Genomic DNA, 18239 nt, shown 5'->3' on the forward strand with positions numbered 1-18239 from the left:
GACAACCCTTTGGGGGATGAAACTGCTCCTCATGGCCAACCTACACTTGCCCTGGGGTAAGTAAAGGCCATTTGTGGCTGTGAGCAGCCTGCTGTAGTGTGAGGTGTCCCTGCCCATGGCAGGGGGGTTGGAACTGAACGATCCTTGAGCTCCCTTCCAACCCTGACAGTGCTGTGAGTTCTCTCACTGACGCAGAGCCCAACCCCCAGCTGGCTCCAACCTCCTCTCAGGGAGCTGTAGAGGGCAATGAGGTCTCCCTTCAGCCTCCTCTTGTCCAGGCTGAACCTCCCCCAGCTGCTCCTCCCCAGCCCTGCTCTCAGCCTCCCTTCCCCTCCAGGCACTCCTGGCGCAGGCTCAGCCAGGAGCCCTGCCCGCAGGAGCCCTGCCCCGGCCCGGCTGGCGCTGCCCACACAGCAAGGTTTGCTGTTACCTCTCCTTGAATTCCAGGAACACCTTGGCCAGGCTGCTGCCCCCAGCCATCATCGAGACATCAATGGCTCGCAGGAAGCTGAAGTGCACTTTAATGAGGTCCTGAAAGGCAAGGAACGATCGATGCTTCAAACACAGCCCGAGCCGGAGGGCAAACAAAGCCGAGAGGGACACAGCCACCACCTCAGCAGGCACTCCTGGGGCTCTGCCTTTCTTTCGTTCACCTCGGGGGGGATGTGTGTGAGGGCTTTTTAAGCTGCAATCAGTCCTTCTAGGGAGCTGCAGCCCCAAAGGGCCAGCAGCAAGCTGGCTGCAAGGCCGGCAGGAGCTCCACAGGGAGGAGCGCCCCGGGATGGCCATTCCGAGCCCCTTTTGCAGGGCTGGGTGGAGAGGAGGAGATGACCAAGCTCCACAATCACTAAGGCTGGAAGAGGCCTCTAAGGTCATCCAGTCCAACCAGCAGCCCAGCCCCAGCATGGCCACCAAACCACGGCCCCAAAGTGGCCACAGGTTGCAGGGCTGGGGACTCCACCACCTCCCTGAGCAGCCTGTGCCAATCCCTGACCACTCCTGCAGCAAAGACACTTTCCCTAGTCTCCAACCCAACCCTCCCCTGGCACAATTTGAGGCCATTTCCTCTCCTGAGACTAAGGAGAAGAGCCCAACCCCCACCTCACTGCAGCCTCCTTTCAGGGAGCTGCGGAGAGCAAGGAGGTCTCCCTCAGCCTCCTCTTCCCCAGGCTCAACACCCCCAGCACTTCCCAGCACTCCCAGGTCCTTCTCCACAGAGCTGCTCTCCTCCCAACCTGTTCTCTCCCCACCAGCCCTGCTCTCCAGACCCTTCCCCAGCCCTGTTCTCCAGACCCTTCCCCAGCCTGGTTTCCCCAGCCCTGTTCTCCAGACCCTTCCCCAGCTTGGTTTCCCCAGCCCTGTTCTCCAGACCCTTCCCCAGCTTGGTTTCCCCAGCCCTGTTCTCCAGACCCTTCCCCAGCTTGGTTTCCCCAGCCCTGTTCTCCAGACCCTTCCCCAGCTTGGTTTCCCCAGCCCTGTTCTCCAGACCCTTCCCCAGCTTGGTTTCCCCAGCCCTGCTCTCCAGACCCTTCCCCAGCCCTGCTCTCCAGACCCTTCCCCAGCTTGGTTTCCCCAGCCCTGCTCTCCAGACCCTTCCCCAGCCCTGCTCTCCAGACCACCTTGGTTGCCCTTCTCTGGACCCCAGCACCTCAATGTCCCTTCTTGAAGTGAGGGGGCCCCCAAACTGGCCACAGTGTGCCCAAACCAGCTCCAAGCACAGCTAAACCACACAGCTGCAGCCCTGGGGCAGCCTCCACACCCAGCTGGCTTTTCCTACCTAGAGTTCATCTAATCCCCAGCTCTAAAACTCGAGTCTTAGAGGAACAGCTCCTCAGAGGCCTTCAAGCTGCTCAGCACATGCAGGGCTGAGGCTCTGCAGCTGGAAGCACCAATCTGAAGGCTCTGCTCTGGAGCAGGGGGGCAGCTGAGCTGCCAAGGAGGAGAGCAGAGGCTGAGGTCCAAGCTGTCTGGGCTGCTGTTACCTCCAAATTGATGAAAATAGCTTCCATGTCCTGGGGAGTCAGCACCAGCCTCAGGGGGTTCATGTAGTTCTGCAAGAGGGAAAGGGGAAAGAGGGGGAAAGAAAGAGAGAGAGAAGAGGTTTCAGGTCACAGAATGGTACCCAGGGGTTGGAAGGGGCCTCTGGAGGTCATCCAGGCCAACCTCCCCCTGCCAGAGGAGGATCACCTAAAGCAGGTCACACAGGGACACATCCAGGCAGGGCTGGAAAGGCTGCAGGGGAGGAGACTCCACAACCTCTCTGGGCAGCCTGCTCCAGGGCTCTGTGAGCCTCTCAGTGCAGAAGTTCCTCCTCATGGTGAGCTGGAACCTCCTGGGCTGGAGCTAATCTCCACTGCAGCCTGCTCCAGGGCTCTGTGAGCCTCTCAGTGCAGAAGTTCCTCCTCATGGTGAGCTGGAACCTCCTGGGCTGGAGTTTAGCTCCACTGCAGCCTGCTCCAGGGCTCTGTGAGCCTCTCAGTGCAGAAGTTCCTCCTCATGTTCACAGACTCACCAAGGTTGGAAGAGACCTCAAAGACCATCAAGTCTAACCTGCCACCACAGACCCCCAGGTGGAACATCCTGGGCTGGAGTTTATCTCCATTGCCTCTTACCCTATCCCAGGGTGCAGCTGAGCAGAGCCTGTCCCTGTCCCCTCCTTCTTGACCCCCAGCCCTCAGGTATTGATAAACATTGATCAGATCCCCCCTCAGCCTTCTCTTCTCCAGACTGAACTCTCAGCCTCTCCTCCCCAGGCAGTGCTGCAGTCCCTTCAGCATCCTTGGAGCCCTCTCTTGGACTCTCTCCAGCAGATCCCTCTCCCTCCTGAGCTGGGCAGCTCAGAGCTGGATGCAGTATTCCAGGTGAGGTCTCAGCAGGGCAGAGCAGAGGGGGAAGGAGAACCTCCCTGGCTCTGCTGGCCACACTCCTAATGCCCCCCAGGATCCCCTTGGCCTTCTTGGCCCCCAGGGCACATTGCTGTCCCAGGCAGAGCTTGCTGCCCCCCAGCACTCCCAGGTCCCTCTCCCCAGGGCTGCTCTCCTCCCAACCTGTCCTGCTGCAGCTTATTCTTCCTTCCCAGCTGCAGGACTCTGCACTCATCCCTGCTGACCCTCATTAGGTTCCTCTCTGCCCAGCTCTCAGCCTGCCCAAGCCTCACTGAACGGCCACAGAGCCTTCTGAGGCTGCCTCCCCACATCTGCCAGCTCTGGCTGAGAGAGCTGCCACAGCCAGAGCAGGGCAGGCTCAAGGGCTGAGGAGCAAGGCGGAGGGCCAAGCAGAGCTGGCTGGCTGCTCACCTTTTCTATGTCTTCAAGGGTCTTGTAGTATTTGGCCTCTGTTTCTTGGATCTCCAGCAAGCAGCAGTTCCTTTTGTCATCTTCTGTCATTCCCATTTTCTGGAAGGCAGGGGAGAGGCTCAGGGTCAGGCAGGGGAGAGGCTCAGGGCTCCAGCAAGCTGCAGAGCTCCACTTCTGCTTTGGGTGACAGCAAAACCCAAAGCAACAACCAGCCTGGGAAGCCAGGAAGCAGGCTGGGAAGCCAGGAGAGGGCTGGCACTGGCTTGGCAGAGAACCATGGACTGCACTGGGTGGGAAGGGACCTTCAAGATCATCTCATGCCAGGGGCAGGGACACCTCCTGCTAGCCCAGGGTACCCAGGGCTTCATCCAGCCTGGCCTTGAACACCTGCAGGGAGGAGGCAGCCACAGCCTCCCTGGGCAGCCTGGGGAGAATTTCTTCCTGGAAACTCTCTCAGCTCCTTCCTGGAAACTCTCTCAGATCCTTCCTGGAAACTCTCTCAAGATCCTTCCTGGAAACTCTCTCAGATCCTTCCTGGAAACTCTCTCAAGATCCTTCCTGGCAACTCTCTCAAGATCCTTCCTGGCAACTCTCTCAGCTCCTTCCTGGAAACACTCAAGATCCTTCCTGGCAACTCTCTCAAGATCCTTCCTGGAAGCTCTCTCAGCTCCTTCCTGGAAGCTCTCTCAGCTCCTTCCTGGAAACTCTCTCAGCATCCTTCCTGGAAGCTCTCTCAGCTCCTTCCTGGAAGCTCTCTCAGCTCCTTCCTGGAAGCTCTCTCAGCTCCTTCCTGGAAATGTGTAGTTCCTTGCTAGAAATCCTTCATTTCTCCCTAGGAACTCCTACCTCCTGTTATCTCTTCTCCCCTCCCCAGTGAGGAGGAGCTCCCTGGCTGGAGCAGCCAGCAGGTTCCCAGCCACCAAGCCTTGCTTTGCTGGGGGTGTTGCAGGCACCACAGCCTGAGCTGCCAGGCAGCCTGAGCTCAGGAAGCCCTAAGTGAGAGCTCAGGCCTGGGGTTCCCCCACACTTATTTACCTAAACTTCAGCTGAAATCCACAACAGAGCCTGAATGGGGTCATACACAAGAGGTTAGACTTAGACAAATCCCCTGCTAGGCTGCCAGCTCTGGTGGTGTGAGGTCAGAGCTGACAATGGCAGCTCCTCTCCAAGCCCCAGCTCCTGGGGTCCCTTCTCCTGGCTCTGCCCTCTGCAGAGCTGAGCTGAAAAGAAGCCTTGGGAAGAGCTGCACCTGGCAGGGCAGGCTCTGAGCTGGGCAGGTGGCTCAGAGCTGGGGGTTTAGTGCACCAGGCACAGCCATGGGCACCTTCTGCATCCCTTAGAGCCCCAGCTCCTGGGGTCCCTTCTCCTGGCTCTGCCCTCTGCAGAGCAGAGCTGAAATGAAGCCTTGGGAAGAGCTGCACCTGGCAGGGCAGGCTCTGAGCTGGGCAGGTGGCTCAGAGCTGGGGGTTCAGTGCACCAGGCACAGCCATGGGCACCTTCTGCATCCTTTAAGAGCTCTCAGAGCTGGATGGAAATCAGTGTTTGAGTCAGAGGGTCTTACCTGCATGTATCTGATCTGCAGCATGCAGAAACACAAGAGACCAATTAGCATCAACCCCTTGGCACTGCTCCGAGACATCCCGGTGCTGACACACACTGACACTCACACAATGCCTTTGGGTTGGAAGGGAGCTTAAAGCTCAGCCAGTTCCAACCCCCTGCCATGGGCAGGGACACCTCCCACCAGCCCAGGCTGCTCCAGGCCTCATCCAGCCTGGCCCTGAACAGCTCCAGGCAGGAGGCAGCCACAGCCTCCCTGGGCAGCCTGTGCCAGAGTCTCCTCTCCCTCCTTGGCAAGAATTTCTTCCTCATCTCCAGTCTCAGTCTCCCCTCCTCAGGCTTCAATCCATTCCCCCTTGTCCTGGCACTCCCAGCCCTTGCCCAGAGTCCCTTCCCAGCTCTCCTGGAGCCCCTTCAGGTACTGGAAGGCTGCTCTGAGGTCTCCCCAGAGCCTTCTCTTCTCCAGGCTGAACAGCCCCAACTCCCTCATCCTGTCCCCACAGGGGTGGCTCTCCAGCCCCCTGATCATCTTTGTGGCCTCCTCCAGACCTGCTTCAACAGTTCCATGTCCTCCTTGTCTTGTGGGTACCACACCTGGATGCAGCACTGGGGGAGAGGGGAAGAGGAGACAGGAGGAGAGGGGAGGAGGAGACAGGAGGAGAGGGGAAGAGGAGACAGGAGGAGAGGGGAAGAGGAGACAGGAGGAGAGGGGAAGAGGAGACAGGAGGAGAGGGGAAGAGGAGACAGGAGGAGAGGGGAAGAGGAGACAGGAGGAGAGGGGAAGAGGAGAAAGGAGGAGAGGGGAAGAGGAGACAGGAGGAGAAGGGAAGAGGAGACAGGAGGAGAAGGGAAGAGGAGACAGGAGGAGAGGGGAAGAGGAGACAGGAGGAGAGGGGAAGGCAGAATCCCCTCCCTGCCCTGCTGCTCTCCCTGCTCCTGCTGCAGCCCAGGGCTGGCTTTGGGCTGCAGGCACACACTCAGTGCTTGTAAGCAAAGCAGCCTCTGGCCCAAGGAAGGGGAGGAGGAGGAGTCAGAGCCATCAGCTCCACCACTTCCCAGCACATCCAAGAACACAGCAAACGTTGTGGAGGGGCAGCCCTGCCCCTGCCCTCCCCAGCTGCTGGACACCCACTCTGTGGGAGCTTCCCCCTGGCTCTGCCATTTGTGCCAGGAATCCCTCCCCAGAGCCTTCCCCAGGGGCAGGTTCTGGGCCAAAGGGCTTTGGCAGCTGCTGGCACACAGTGCAGCTGCTGGTGGCCAGCCAGCTGTGTTGACTTTGGCACTGCCACCAGTGCCTGGAGACAGCTCCAAGGCCTTGGGCAGCATCCCTGGGAATGTGCTGTGCCTGATGCCTGGATCCAGGCAGCAGTTTGGGGCACTGGGAGCTCCTCAGGGCTGCAGACAAGGCAGGCAGGGAGGAAATGTCTCGACCAGCATCACCCTGGGCCTGCTGCCACCTGCAGCCAGGCTTAGGATGGGTGAGAAAGCAGCGTGGGGGCATCACAGCTGCACAGCCTGGCTTCTTTGCCTGGCTCCACAGGCTGAAGCTTTGCCTTGCCAGCTTCCCAGCACCTCACCCAGCACAGCCATGCACCCTGCTCCAGGGATTTCATTGATCAGCCAACTCACCCATTGATCCCTCTTTGCTCTGGGGAGTTAGGCACCAGTGCCAGAGCTGCTTGCAGCCAGGAGGCTGTCATTAGAGTCTGCACAAAGCCTGCCTGGGGGGGTGGGGTGGCAAACATCAGGCTAGGAGAGCATTTAGAAGGTCATGCTCTGGTGGGAAGGTCTCTCCCCGCTCTGCACCAGCAGCAGCCAGGGCAGGTCAGCACTCAGGACACAGCCAGGGTGGCTCTGAGCACCTCTGAGGAGATCCAAGGGCCACCAGCACCTTCCTGGCTCACCCATGGAGCATGACTTTTGCACCAGAGCCCTCATGTGAGCCCCTCCTCAGGGGGCATTTCCCCAGCACCAAAAGGCTTCCAGGGCTGAGGAATGGGCTCAGCTGCTCGGCCCCAAAGCCACCTGAGCCTCTACTGCCCCTCTGAGCTCCACTGCCAACATCCCCCTGCCCTGAGGGCCAGGCAGGAGCAGCAGCAGGCCCAGACAAGAGCTGGGTGCTGCACACAGGGAGGGGTCTGTCAGCACTTGCCCCCATCTCGGTGTCTGTGGCAGCCACTGGAGCAGGCAGAGCCCCTGCTGCCCCCTCCCCAGCCAGGGCTGGCCTCACACAGGCTGCCTGGGCTCGGCAGCCAATCACCACTGTTAGCTTCTAGGGCTTGTTAGCTCTCCCCTTTCCCTTCCTCCTCCTCCTGGTGACAGGCTGGGGAGCTCCTCACAGCACTCCCTCCGAGGCCAGCACCATCCATCCCGGCCTGCCTCAGCTTTACCTCCTGGGGAGGCAGTTGGGTCCCCCAGAGCAGCACCTCCCAGCTGCTTACTGAAGCAAACCCTCTGCCCCCTCCCCTGCCCTGGAGCTGCAGGCTCAGGAGTGGCCAGGGCTGGGTACCATGGGCTGCTGGACTTCCACTCTGATGATATCTTCGTAGATATCATCACCTTCATCTTCGCAGGGGACGCAGTCGTAGATGTCCTCCCCCAGGTCGTGCTCACTGCAAGGAGAAGGAGAAAGCACTGAGTGGTGGCAACAGGGGGAAGCTCCCCTGCCACTTGGGACACACCACACTGCTCTCACACCAAGGAGGGAGGGCAGCCACCACAGCAAGGAAGCCCTCCTGGCACGGGCAAGCCTCCTCCTCTGGCTGCGCTGGGAGGCTCTGCTTCCCCCACTTGCTGCTCAGCCCTCCTGTGAGCACAGCCTGAGGGAGCTGGGGTTGGGCAGGCTGGAGAGGAGAAGGCTGCCAGGAGACCTCATTGTGGCCTCCCAGGATCTGCAGGGGGCTACAGGAAAGCTGGGGAGGGACTTGTGAGGGTGTCAGGGAGGGATAGGACTGGGGGGGATGGAGCAGAACTAGAAATGGGGAGATTGAGATTGGATGTGAGGAAGAAGTTGTTCCCCAGGAGGGTGGTGAGAGCCTGGCACAGGCTGCCCAGGGAGGTGGTGGCAGCCTCATCCCTGGAGGTGTTTGCAGCCAGGCTGGAGGTGGCTGTGAGCAACCTGCTGTAGTGTGAGGTGTCCCTGCCCATGGCAGGGGGTTGGAGCTGGCTGAGCCTTGAGCTCCCTTCCAGGCCTGACAGCTCTGTGATGCTATTAGCTAATATCTAACACCTCAATGACCACCAAACCAGAGCTCCAAGTGCCACAAAGTGCTCAGCCTCAGAGCTGAGCAGAGCCCAGGAAGAATATTCACCCCAGGGAGCAGTTAGGCAGAAGGGGAACCCCAGCAGCCCCAGCTGGCCGCACCTGCAGGCAGCACCCTGCCCGGGAAGCCAGCAGGGGTGCAGAGGTGATGCTGTTAGCTACTTCCTTGCCAGAGAACCAGAGAACCAACCAGCTTGGGAAAGACCTCAGGGATCAGCAAGTCCAAGCTGTCACCCAGCACCTCCTGACAACTAAACCATGGCTCCAAGTGCCACAACCAATCCCCTCCTGAACACCTCCAGGGATGGGGACTCCACCACCTCCCTGGGCAGCACATCCCAGTGGCCAATTCCTCTCTCTGGGGAGAACTTTCTCCTCACCTCCAGCCTAAACCTCTCCTGGCACAGCTTGAGACTGTGTCCTCTTGTTCTGGTGCTGCTTGGCTGGGAGAAGAGACCAACCCCCACCTGGCTACAGCCTCCCTTCAGGGAGCTGGGGAGAGCAGACAGCAGCCTGGGCCCCCCTGAGCTCTCTGCTAGCAGGAGTGGCCCAGGGCTTGCTTTCCTCTCCCCAGTTCAGCTCTTCCTGCTCTTAAACCCAGATTTAGTGAATAAAAAAGACCAAGTTTGGGGAAGGGGGGGGTGGGGGAGGAGAGGCTTTCAAACAGCTACCTTGGCAGGCTGTATCCAGCCCCATTCTTCCAGGGTGATGCATTACAGCTGCTCTAATGATGCCCACTAATAGCTGGTGATCCATCTTCCCCCTCCCCAGCCTTGCTGGGATTATCTGCACCAATATTTATGTTCTCAGCTCCACTCCCTGATCCAGAGCTGCCCAGCTCCTGCTTCCTGATTGATCTTCCCTCCCCACACCTCTCAGGCTGCTTGGCTGCCTCTCCATACATCATTTCCCTGGCTCCAGGCTCGTTAGCAAGCCTCTGGCTGGGTTGATGGCAGGGGGATGAGCCTGGTTGGGTAGGGCTGAGGGAGCTGTGGAGAGGAGGAGGCTCAGGGGAGACCTTAGTGCTGTCCCCAACTCCCTGCAGGGAGGTTGTAGCCAGCTGGGGGTTGGGCTCTTCTCCCAGGCAAGCAGCACCAGAACAAGAGGACACAGTCTCAAGCTGTGCCAGGGGAGGTTTAGGCTGGAGGTGAAGGGAAAGTTCTTCCCAGAAAGAGTAATTGGCCATTGGAATGTGCTGCCCAGGGAGGTGGTGGAGTCCCCATCCCTGGAGGTGTTCAGGAGGGGATTGGATGTGGCACTTGGAGCCATGGTTTGGCTGTCAGGAGGTGCTGGGGGACAGCTTGGACTTGATGAGCTCTGAGCTCTTTTCCAACCTGATTGATTCTGTGACATCCTCAACTAGATCAGGCTGCCCAGAGCCTCACCTGCCCAGCCTCACCTGGAGCATCTCCATGGCTGGGGCTTCAACCACCTCCCTGGGTAACCTGTCCCAGTGTTCAGCACCCTGATGGCAGCTTTAACCAGCTGGCACAAACAGCCTTGTGCAGGAGAGAAAGCTGTTGGCACCCATCATGGGGTCACAGGCTGGCTGCAGTTGGAGCAGACCTTAAAGCTCAGCCAGCTCCAGCCCCCTGCCACGGGCAGGGACCCCTCCCACCAGCTTGCTTAAGGCCTCATCCAGCCTGGCCCTGAACACCTCCAGAGATGAGGCATCCACAACCTCCCTGAGCAGCCTGCTCCAGTGTCTCCCCACCCTCACAGCAAAGATCTTCCTCCTAATGTCCAACCTCAATCTACCCTGCTCCAGGTATGGCTTGAGGCAGCTGACCCAGCCAGGAAGAGAGGTGGAGAGGTGCTTGGCAGGGAAGATGCTCAGCAGTAGGTGGGCAACTGCCTACACCAGCAGCCAGCAGCTGTAGCCAAGTGGGAAGCAGCAACTCACAGCCCTGTGGCCCCCCAGGAGCATCCTCAGGACCAGGGAGGCTTTGATTTCGGGGGGGGGGGGGAAGCAGGCTCCAGCCACTGCACCCCTCACAAAGCCCTGCATGTTTCCAGGGCAACCCCCAAAAGGAAAAGCAGCTGCTGCTCCAGGCTCTGCCAGCAGGGCCTGCAGGAATAAATCAGGCAGCAGAGGACAAATGTCCCTTCACTGCTGCTCCCAGGATGGATCAGGCACCACTTGCAACCTGGCCAGCCCCCACCATCTGCCCAGGCTCTCTGCAAGCTGCCATCTGGCCAAGCTAACCCCAGGGCCACTGGGTTGAGGACAGGGAAGCTGAGCACTTCCTAGCTCCCCTGACAGCCTTTTTACTCCCCCTCCCCTTTCCACCACCAGCAGCTCTTCTTGGTTGGGCTTTTTCTGGGGGGAGGGTTTGCTGTTTCCAGGCAGTTCTCTGCCTGGCTCTGCTGGGTGGCTGAGCCAGCGCTGGGGAGCTGCACACAGCCTGCTGCCACCTCTCTGCCAGCCCAAGGGGAGAGCACAAAGGGTTCAGCCAGGCAGGAGCATCCTCCCTCCACACCAGCACCCCCACAGCTGTGTGCTGGGAGATGCATAGAACGGTTTGGGTTGGAAAGGACCTTCAGGACCACCCAGTCCCAGCCCCTCTGCCACGGGCAGGGACACCTTGGACCGGCCCAGGTTGCCCTCAGCCAACCTGGCTTCGAAGACCCCCAGGGAGGGGACATCCACAGCCCCCCCTGGGCAACCTGCTCCAGTGTCTCCCCAGCCTCACTGGAAAGAATCCCTTTCCACTCTCCAGTGCAGATCTGCCCTCCTCAAGCTTCAGCCCGAGCCTGCTGTGCCTGGCTGAGCTGCTGGGCAGCAGCTCCTTCCACACACTTTGGGCCACTCCACTCCTCCCTGTGCCCAGGGGCTCCCTCGCCCTGCCCCGGGGCTCCCTCCCTGTGCCCAGGGCTCCCTCACCCTGCCCAGGGGCTCCCCAGGGCTCCCTCACCCTGCCCAGGGGCTCCCTCGCCCTGCCCAGGGGCTCCCTCGCCTCCAGCAAAGCCTTCAGGCTGCACTGGGATGCTCCCAGGGCCGCTGGCTCAGCAGCAGTGCTCCATGCCAAGGTGCTGGATGGACTGAGTCAGCCCCAGCTGATGAATGCTGCCCTTGTTTCAGCTGTTTGAAGAGGCAGCAGCAGCTCAGGAAGAGCTTCCCCCTGCAGCCCTGTGGCTTGGCAGCGCCCAGCACCGGTGCCCAGGCTGCCCCACTGGCACCAGCACATCCCCAGTCCAAGATTCCTTGCCCAGCAAAGGCAGGAAGGGAAAACTGGGGCTGGTCAGAGAATCACAGAGTGGAAGGGGATGGAAGGGAGCTCCAGGGTCCAAGAGTCACCCAGGGCAGGGCACTCAGGAAGGCATCCAGGAGGGGTTTGAAAGCCTCCAAGCTCCCTGGGCAGCCTGCCCCAGTGCCTCACCCTCCTCACTCTGAGGAGTTCCTTCCTCATCTCCAGTCTCACTCTGCCCTCTTCCAGCTCAGAGCCATTTGCCCTCATCCCCTCAGTCCAAGCCCTTATCACAAGTCCCTCCCTGTGCTGGTGGGGGCCAGAGGTCGCTCACAGGGGATGCAGATCCACAGCCCAGGCCACAGAAATGCCATGATGGGGGGGAGCCAGCCCTGAGTGACAACCAGTGGGGATCCCAGGCCTTCAGCTGGGGTCTGCAGAAAGAGGGAATTGCATCCCAGGGACCTAGCAGGGACCTCCTCCATGGGCTTGGAGCTCCTCATCCCCGCCCCCAGCCACTCAGAAACCAAGCTGGGGGCAGGAGTGGATCTGTGAGAGGGCAGCAGAGCTCTGCAGAGGGACCTGGCCAGGCTGGGCAGATGGACAGAGCCCAAGGGCAGGAGATTGAACACATCCAAGTGCCAGGTTCTACACATTGGCCACAGCAACCCCAGGCAGAGCTACAGGCTGGGGGCAGAGGGGCTGAGAGCAGCCAGGCAGAGAGGGACCTGGGGATAGTGGTGGAGAGTAGGCTGAACATGAGCCAGCAGTGTGCCCAGGTGGCCAAGAGGGCCAAGGGCATCCTGGCCTGCATCAGGAACAGTGTGGCCAGCAGGAGCAGGGAGCTCATCCTGCCCTGTGCTCAGCACTGCTGAGGCCACACCTTGAGTCCTGTGTCCAGTTCTGGGCTCCTCAGGTCAGGAAAGAGGTTGAGATGCTGGAAGGTGTCCAGAGAAGGGCAACAGAGCTGGGGAGGGGTCTGGAGCACAGCCCTGGGAGGAGAGGCTGAGGGAGCTGGGGTTGCTTAGCCTGCAGAAGAGGAGGCTCAGGGGAGACCTGAAGGGAGGCTGTAGCCAGGTGGGGGTTGGTCTCTTCTCCCAGGCAAGCAGCACCAGAACAAGAGGACACAGTCTCAAGCTGTGCCAGGGGAGGTTTAGGCTGGATGTTAGGAAGAAGCTCTTCCCAGAGAGATTGGCCATGGGGATGTGCTGCCCAGGGAGGTGGTGGAGTCCCCATCCCTGGAGGTGTTTAGGAAGAGCCTGGCTGAGGCCCTTGGTGCCATGGTTGAGTTGATCAGATGGTGCTGGGTGCTGGGTTGGGCTGGATGATCTTGAAGGTCTTTTCCAACCTGGTTTATTCTATTCTATTATATTCTTATTCTATTCTCTGCTCCTCTCCCTCTCCCCTCCCTCTCCTCTCCTCTCCCTATGCTGCTGGGAAGTGTCCCCTCGCAGGGCAGCACAGGTGGAGCGATGGCCTCTGGCAGCACACAGACCTGCAGAAAGCAGCCAGCCTGGGCTCTCCCAGCCCTGACTTTGCTGGGACTCCACTGCCAGCTTTCCCTTCTCAGGTGCCCCCCTGCCTGTCCCCAGGGCAGTGCCAGGCCCCTTACTCTGCCAGCTCCTCCAGGCTCCGGTACACGTCATCGTCGTTCTCCGCGGTCTCCTCGGACGGGAAGGGCCTGGCCAAGGAGAGGGATGACAACATTAGTGCCCACAGAAGGTCCCCTGCAGCCCCTGCCCCCAGCAGGAGGGGGGTCTGCAACAAAAGAGTCACTGTAAATGGAGTGGGTTTGGGTTTTCCCACCCCCTGGTGAATCCCCAGCTCCCAGGGCACTGCCGTCTCGGCTGCTTCCCCTGGGCACCCCTGGGCATGGCAGGAGAGGAAGCAAGCAGGTGGGGAGGCTGGCTCTTGAGGACAAGAGCCTGAGCTGGCTGGTGGTGCTTGATGTGTGGTGCAAAGCACCCCCTTGGGGCTCCCAAACCCTCCTGGCTGCTCCCTCTGAGAGCTGGGAGAGCTCAGAGGCGCACAGCAGGCAGCAAACTCAACCTGCTCTCACAGGGAGAATCAGGGAAGACCTTAAGATCCTTGAGCCCAAGCATAAGCCAGCACCTCCCTGTGCACAGCTCTGAGGCCATGCCCCTGAGCTCCTCACCCAAACCTCTTTTCCACACCTCCAAGGGTGGCTCACCACTCAGCCATGGCCCCCAGCACCACATGAAGACAGCTTTGAAACCCCTCCAGGGATGGGGACTCCAGCACTGCCCTGGGCAGCCTGGGCCAGTGCTCAGTGACCCCTTCTGGGGTGAAGGTGACCCTCTGGGTGTTCCTAACACCTACTCTAAGCCTCCCCAAGGAGCAGACTGTGGCCAGACCACATCACAGGGTGGGGGACAATCAAGGACTCTTTCACATGGCACTGGCCATTGGGATGTGCTGCCCAGGGAGGTGGTGCAGGCACCACCTCTGGAAGGGCTGAAAAAGAGCCTGGCTGAGGCCCTTGGTGCCATGGTTGAGTTGATCAGATGGTGCTGGGTGATAGCTTGGACTGGATGGTCTCAAAGGTCTTTGCCAACCTGCTTCCTTCTGTGTTCTATTCTGATTTGGGTCCCAAACCTCTCCCCTCAGTCCCAGCTTGCCCCTTGAGCCATCCTGTGAGCCACCCCAAGAGCCAGCCCCCACCAGCTCCTGCCCAGCCACCCTCTCTGCAGAAGGCACAGCTCTGCCCTGCCTGTGCTCACTCCTCTCAAGGATTGCATGGGAAGCTTTGAGCCTCACAGCAAGGAGCAAGAAGGCACAGCAGCATCTGAGGCCCCTGCCCCAAGCCAGCTCTTCACCTCCATGGGCCTGCCCCAGGCAAGAGAGGGTCAGGGAAGGGGCAGCTTGGGTCTGATCATCTGGCACAGCAGCAGCTCAGCCTCCAATCAGGCAATCACAGAGCTGGTTTGCTTGGAGGGAACCTTTCAGGCCATCAAACATCAACCCAGCACTGCCAGGGCACCACTAAACCAGGGCCCTCAGCACCACATCTCCACAGCTCTGAGCTCCCCCAAGGGATGGAGACTCCACTACAGCCCTGGGCAGCCTGATCCAGGCTTTGGCAGAGCCAGTGCTTGAAGGAGCAGACAGAGGAGGTGAACCCCCCCTGAAATCTGAGCTGCCTCCATCTGCTGCCCCTTCTGCCAGGCCTCTCTCACAAATGGAGAGGACCAGAGCCTCAGGGTGCTGCAGAGGAGCTTCCACAGCTCTGCTGGGATGGACAGGGCTGTGCTGAGCCTTCCTGGGTCAGGATGTGGCCAGAAAACACAGCCCAGAATCCCAGGCTGGTCTGGGGTGGGAGGGAGCTTTCAAGCCCACCCAGTGCAACCCCCCTGCAGCCAGCAGGGACATCCCCAACCAGAGCAGGCTGCTCAGAGCCCCAAACAACCTCAGCTGGGGTGGGTCCAGGGATGAGGCAGCTCCCAGCTCTCTGGGCAGCCTGGGCCAGGGGCTCACCACCCTCTCTTCCTTCTTTCTAGCCTAAGCCTCCCTCTTGGACCTTGAAAGCATCACCCCCCTGCCCTGCCACCCAAAGGCACAGCATGGGAGCTGCAGCCTGGAGCTGCAGCTGGCAGCAGGACTGCAGAGAGGATTTGGGGGGGGGCTCTCAGCAGAGCAGGGTGGAGGGGGCAGAATCAGCTCTCCTGCCCTGCTGGCCACACTCCTCTTGATTTCACAGGGCACTGCCATGCAACTGAAAATTGGCTTGGGAGGGATTAAGGCAGATTAAAGCAGCATTTAATTTGCTAATGGACCAAGAGGTGGCTGTAAGCTTATCAGGGAGGAGCTAAGAGGTCACCCACAGCTGCTTCCCCAGCCCTGCTCTTGACCTCCAAGATTTGGTTCCCGTCTGGGACATGAGAGCAGCATCAGGGCATGGGCACAGCTTCATGGACGGGGTTGGGTTGGAAGGGATCTTCAAGCTCAGCCACTTCCAATCCCCTGCCATGGGCAGGGACACCTCCCACCAGCCCAGGGTGCTCAAGCTCTCACCCAGCCTGGCCTTGAACATCTCCAGGGAGGGGGCTGCCACAACCTCCCTGGGCAGCCTGTGCCAGTGCCTCCCCAGCCTCACTCTCAAGACTTTCCTCCTTATCTGCAGTCTAAATCCACTCTCCTCAAGCTTCAATCCATTCCCTCTCCTCCTATCATGGCAGGGTGGTGTGAGATGGATGCAAACCACACCACTAATGTCCATAGCATCACAGAGCTGTCAGGGCTGGAAGGGAGCTCAAGGCTCAGCCAGTTCCAACCCCCCTGCCATGGGCAGGGACACCTCACACCACAGCAGGTTGCTCACAGCCACCTCCAGCCTGGCTGCAAACACCTCCAGGCAGGAGGCTGCCATCACCTCCCTGGGCAGCCTGTGCCAGGCTCTCACCACCCTCCTGGGGAACAACTTCTTCCTCACAGCCAATCTCAATCTCCCCACTTCTAGTTGTGCTCCATCCCCCCCAGCCCTATCCCTCCCTGACACCCTCACAAGTCCCTCCCCAGCTTTCCTGGAGCCCCCTGCAGATGCTGGAAGGCCACAATGAGGTCTCCTGGGAGCCTTCTCCTCTCCAGCCTGCCCAACCCTACCTCCCTCAGTCTGTGCTCAGAGCAGAGCAGCCTCCAGCCCTCCCTGAGCTGCTTGCATGGAGCAGAATGGAATCAGTCCTCTGCCTGCAGAAGGAGACAGATTAGGGCCCACCAAAAAGCTGCTGAGCTTAATTACAGGGGGGTTAGCTGCACCCCCCTGCCCCAGCTGCAGCCCAGCTCTCAGCTGAGGGTTTCAGGTGACAAGGAAATAACAGCCCCTGTGAATTCCCCTTGCACCACACTGTGGCTTCTTTCCTGCAGTGCCCTGCTCAGGAGAGCAGAATGATTCCCTCCCTCTCTTCAGCTCCAGGCTGAGGAGAACAGATGGAGGAGAAGCAAAAGGGGACTCCACAGACATCTCTCTCACAAAGAGTCCAGAGGAGGCTACAGGGCTGCTGAGGGGCCTGGAGCAGCTCTGTGAGGAGCAAAGGCTCTGAGAGCCTGCAGAAGAGCAGCCCCAGAGGGGAGCTGAGCAGTGCTCTGCAAGAGCTAAAGGCTGGGGGGCAAGAGGCTGGGGCCAGGCTCTGCTCAGTGGGGTCCAGCAACAGGACAAGGGGCAAGGGACACAAACTGGAACCCAGGAGGTTCCTTCTGAACAGGAGGAGAAACTTCTCTCTTCTACACATCATCAGTGAAGATGCTGAACAGGATTTGGTTAGCTTTGGTCTGTTTTCCACAGGCCTGAGTGGCATTTTCAGCCCTCCAGGGCCACCAAGCTGATTGAAGGCCAAGGAGATGGTGGTGCTGAGGGCCATGGGTTTAGTGCTGACCTAATAATGCTGCCTTGATGGCTGGCTTTGATGATCTCCAAGGACTCTTCCCACCAAAACCCTTCCAGGAGGCTCTGTTAGGATTCTGAGTAATAGGATTCTAAGTAATAGGATTTATTTCCTCCTTAATTGGCATGATCCTGATTAGAAGACCCCAAAATAGGGCTTGGAGCAGAGCCACACTCCAGGCTGGGGGCTTGAGGACCACACAGCACCCAGCACCCTACCTGCCCTGCTCCCAGCCATGGGCTGCAGCTCCATGCTGGGGGCTGAGCACCACACAGCACCCAGCACCCTACCTGCCCTGCTCCTAGCCATGGGCTGCAGCTCCATGGGGGCTGAGCACCACACAGCACCCAGCACCCTACCTGCCCTGCTCCTAGCCATGGGCTGCAGCTCCATGCTGGGGGCTTGAGGACCACACAGCATCCAGCACCCTACCTGCCCTGCTCCCAGCCATGGGCTGCAGCTCCATGCTGGGGGCTGAGCACCACACAGCATCCAGCACCCTACCTGCCCTGCTCCCAGCCACGGGCTGCAGCTCCATGCCCAAAGCCAACAAGATTTCTCCCATTCCTTTTTCAATGGCAGCATCCTCCCTGGAGGGGGAGGGAAGAGCCCCAAAGCAGCAGCAGGGAACCCCAGTGAGCTGAGGGGTGGTGGTGGCCAACCCTTTGGAGGAGCCAGAGCGGCTGCTGGCTCCTACAGATGAAATCAATTCACCTGAGGTTAGTTTCTGGTCACTGAGGCTTTTGTGATGGTGTAGCAAGACATTGATCACAAGGGAGGGGGGAGGAAAAGCAGAGCACAGCAAGGTGCAGTGGCCACAGTGAGGGCTCTCCATCTGCAGGGGACAGCAGAGGGGGTCAGGGGACAGCCCCAGGTGGGCTGTGGGGGTCCTTTTCCAGCACTTTCTCTCCTTGCAGAGCTGGCAGTGGGGAGGGGAAGCAGGGTTCAGAGGCAGGCAAAGCAGAGCTAGCAGCAGAGGCTTTGCTGAGCCCTGTGCTGTTCTTGTGTGACTGTGGTGCCAAAGGCTTACCAAGAGAAGGCATCTGAGTGGGAACTGTGAATGCTGGTTGTAAAACTGAATGAGAGAAAGCCACACATGCACAGGAATAGCAAAGCCTCCCTCCCTCCTCCCCTCCCTCTGGCTCCCACCCCAGCCCCTGGCAGCAGGAGAGCTCAGCAGGAACGCCGAGGGCTCAGCCAAAGCCTTCCCAGAGGCTCCTTCAGCCTGAGGTGACACCAGGGGCTCCCTGCCTCAGGAAGGCCTTTGCCAGGGGTGACACATCCCAGCCTCCCCCCACCCTGTGATGCCCCAGGACTCAACCCCCAACCCTCCTGCACGCTGCTTCCCCCCCACCGCTCCCTGCCTCCAAATGCCTTGGATGCTCTTGTCCCTTGAAATAATCCTCACTGCAGGCTGCTCCTGGGCTGGGGGCTATACCCTTAATAACAACCAGCCCTGAACTTGCAGCACAGCCTTATTCCTCCAACCTTCACCCCCTGAATTCCACCCCCCCCACCCCCACCCCTCCCAGCA

General features: G+C 59.9%; 1 protein-coding gene across 6 annotated transcripts in view; it reads right to left on the reverse strand.

The window, feature by feature from the left end:
- VAV2 (vav guanine nucleotide exchange factor 2) overlaps positions 1–18239 on the reverse strand; it is a 114671-nt gene that overhangs the window by 25993 nt on the left and 70439 nt on the right. For 3 of the 6 annotated variants that reach the window (XM_054174212.1, XM_054174211.1, XM_054174215.1), the window contains exons 4-9: positions 12919–12987; positions 7366–7468; positions 4858–4872; positions 3297–3395; positions 1983–2051; positions 431–531 (exon numbers count right to left, since the gene is read on the reverse strand). In XM_054174212.1, coding sequence (XP_054030187.1) covers positions 431–531; positions 1983–2051; positions 3297–3395; positions 4858–4872; positions 7366–7468; positions 12919–12987 — 456 coding nt within the window. The remainder of the gene's footprint in view (positions 1–430; positions 532–1982; positions 2052–3296; positions 3396–4857; positions 4873–7365; positions 7469–12918; positions 12988–18239) is intronic. The other 3 variants (XM_054174213.1, XM_054174214.1, XM_054174216.1) reach the window with 1 other exon arrangement.

The sequence above is a fragment of the Dryobates pubescens genome, chromosome 29 (genome assembly GCF_014839835.1).
Source record: "Dryobates pubescens isolate bDryPub1 chromosome 29, bDryPub1.pri, whole genome shotgun sequence".
Taxonomy (NCBI): domain Eukaryota; kingdom Metazoa; phylum Chordata; class Aves; order Piciformes; family Picidae; genus Dryobates; species Dryobates pubescens.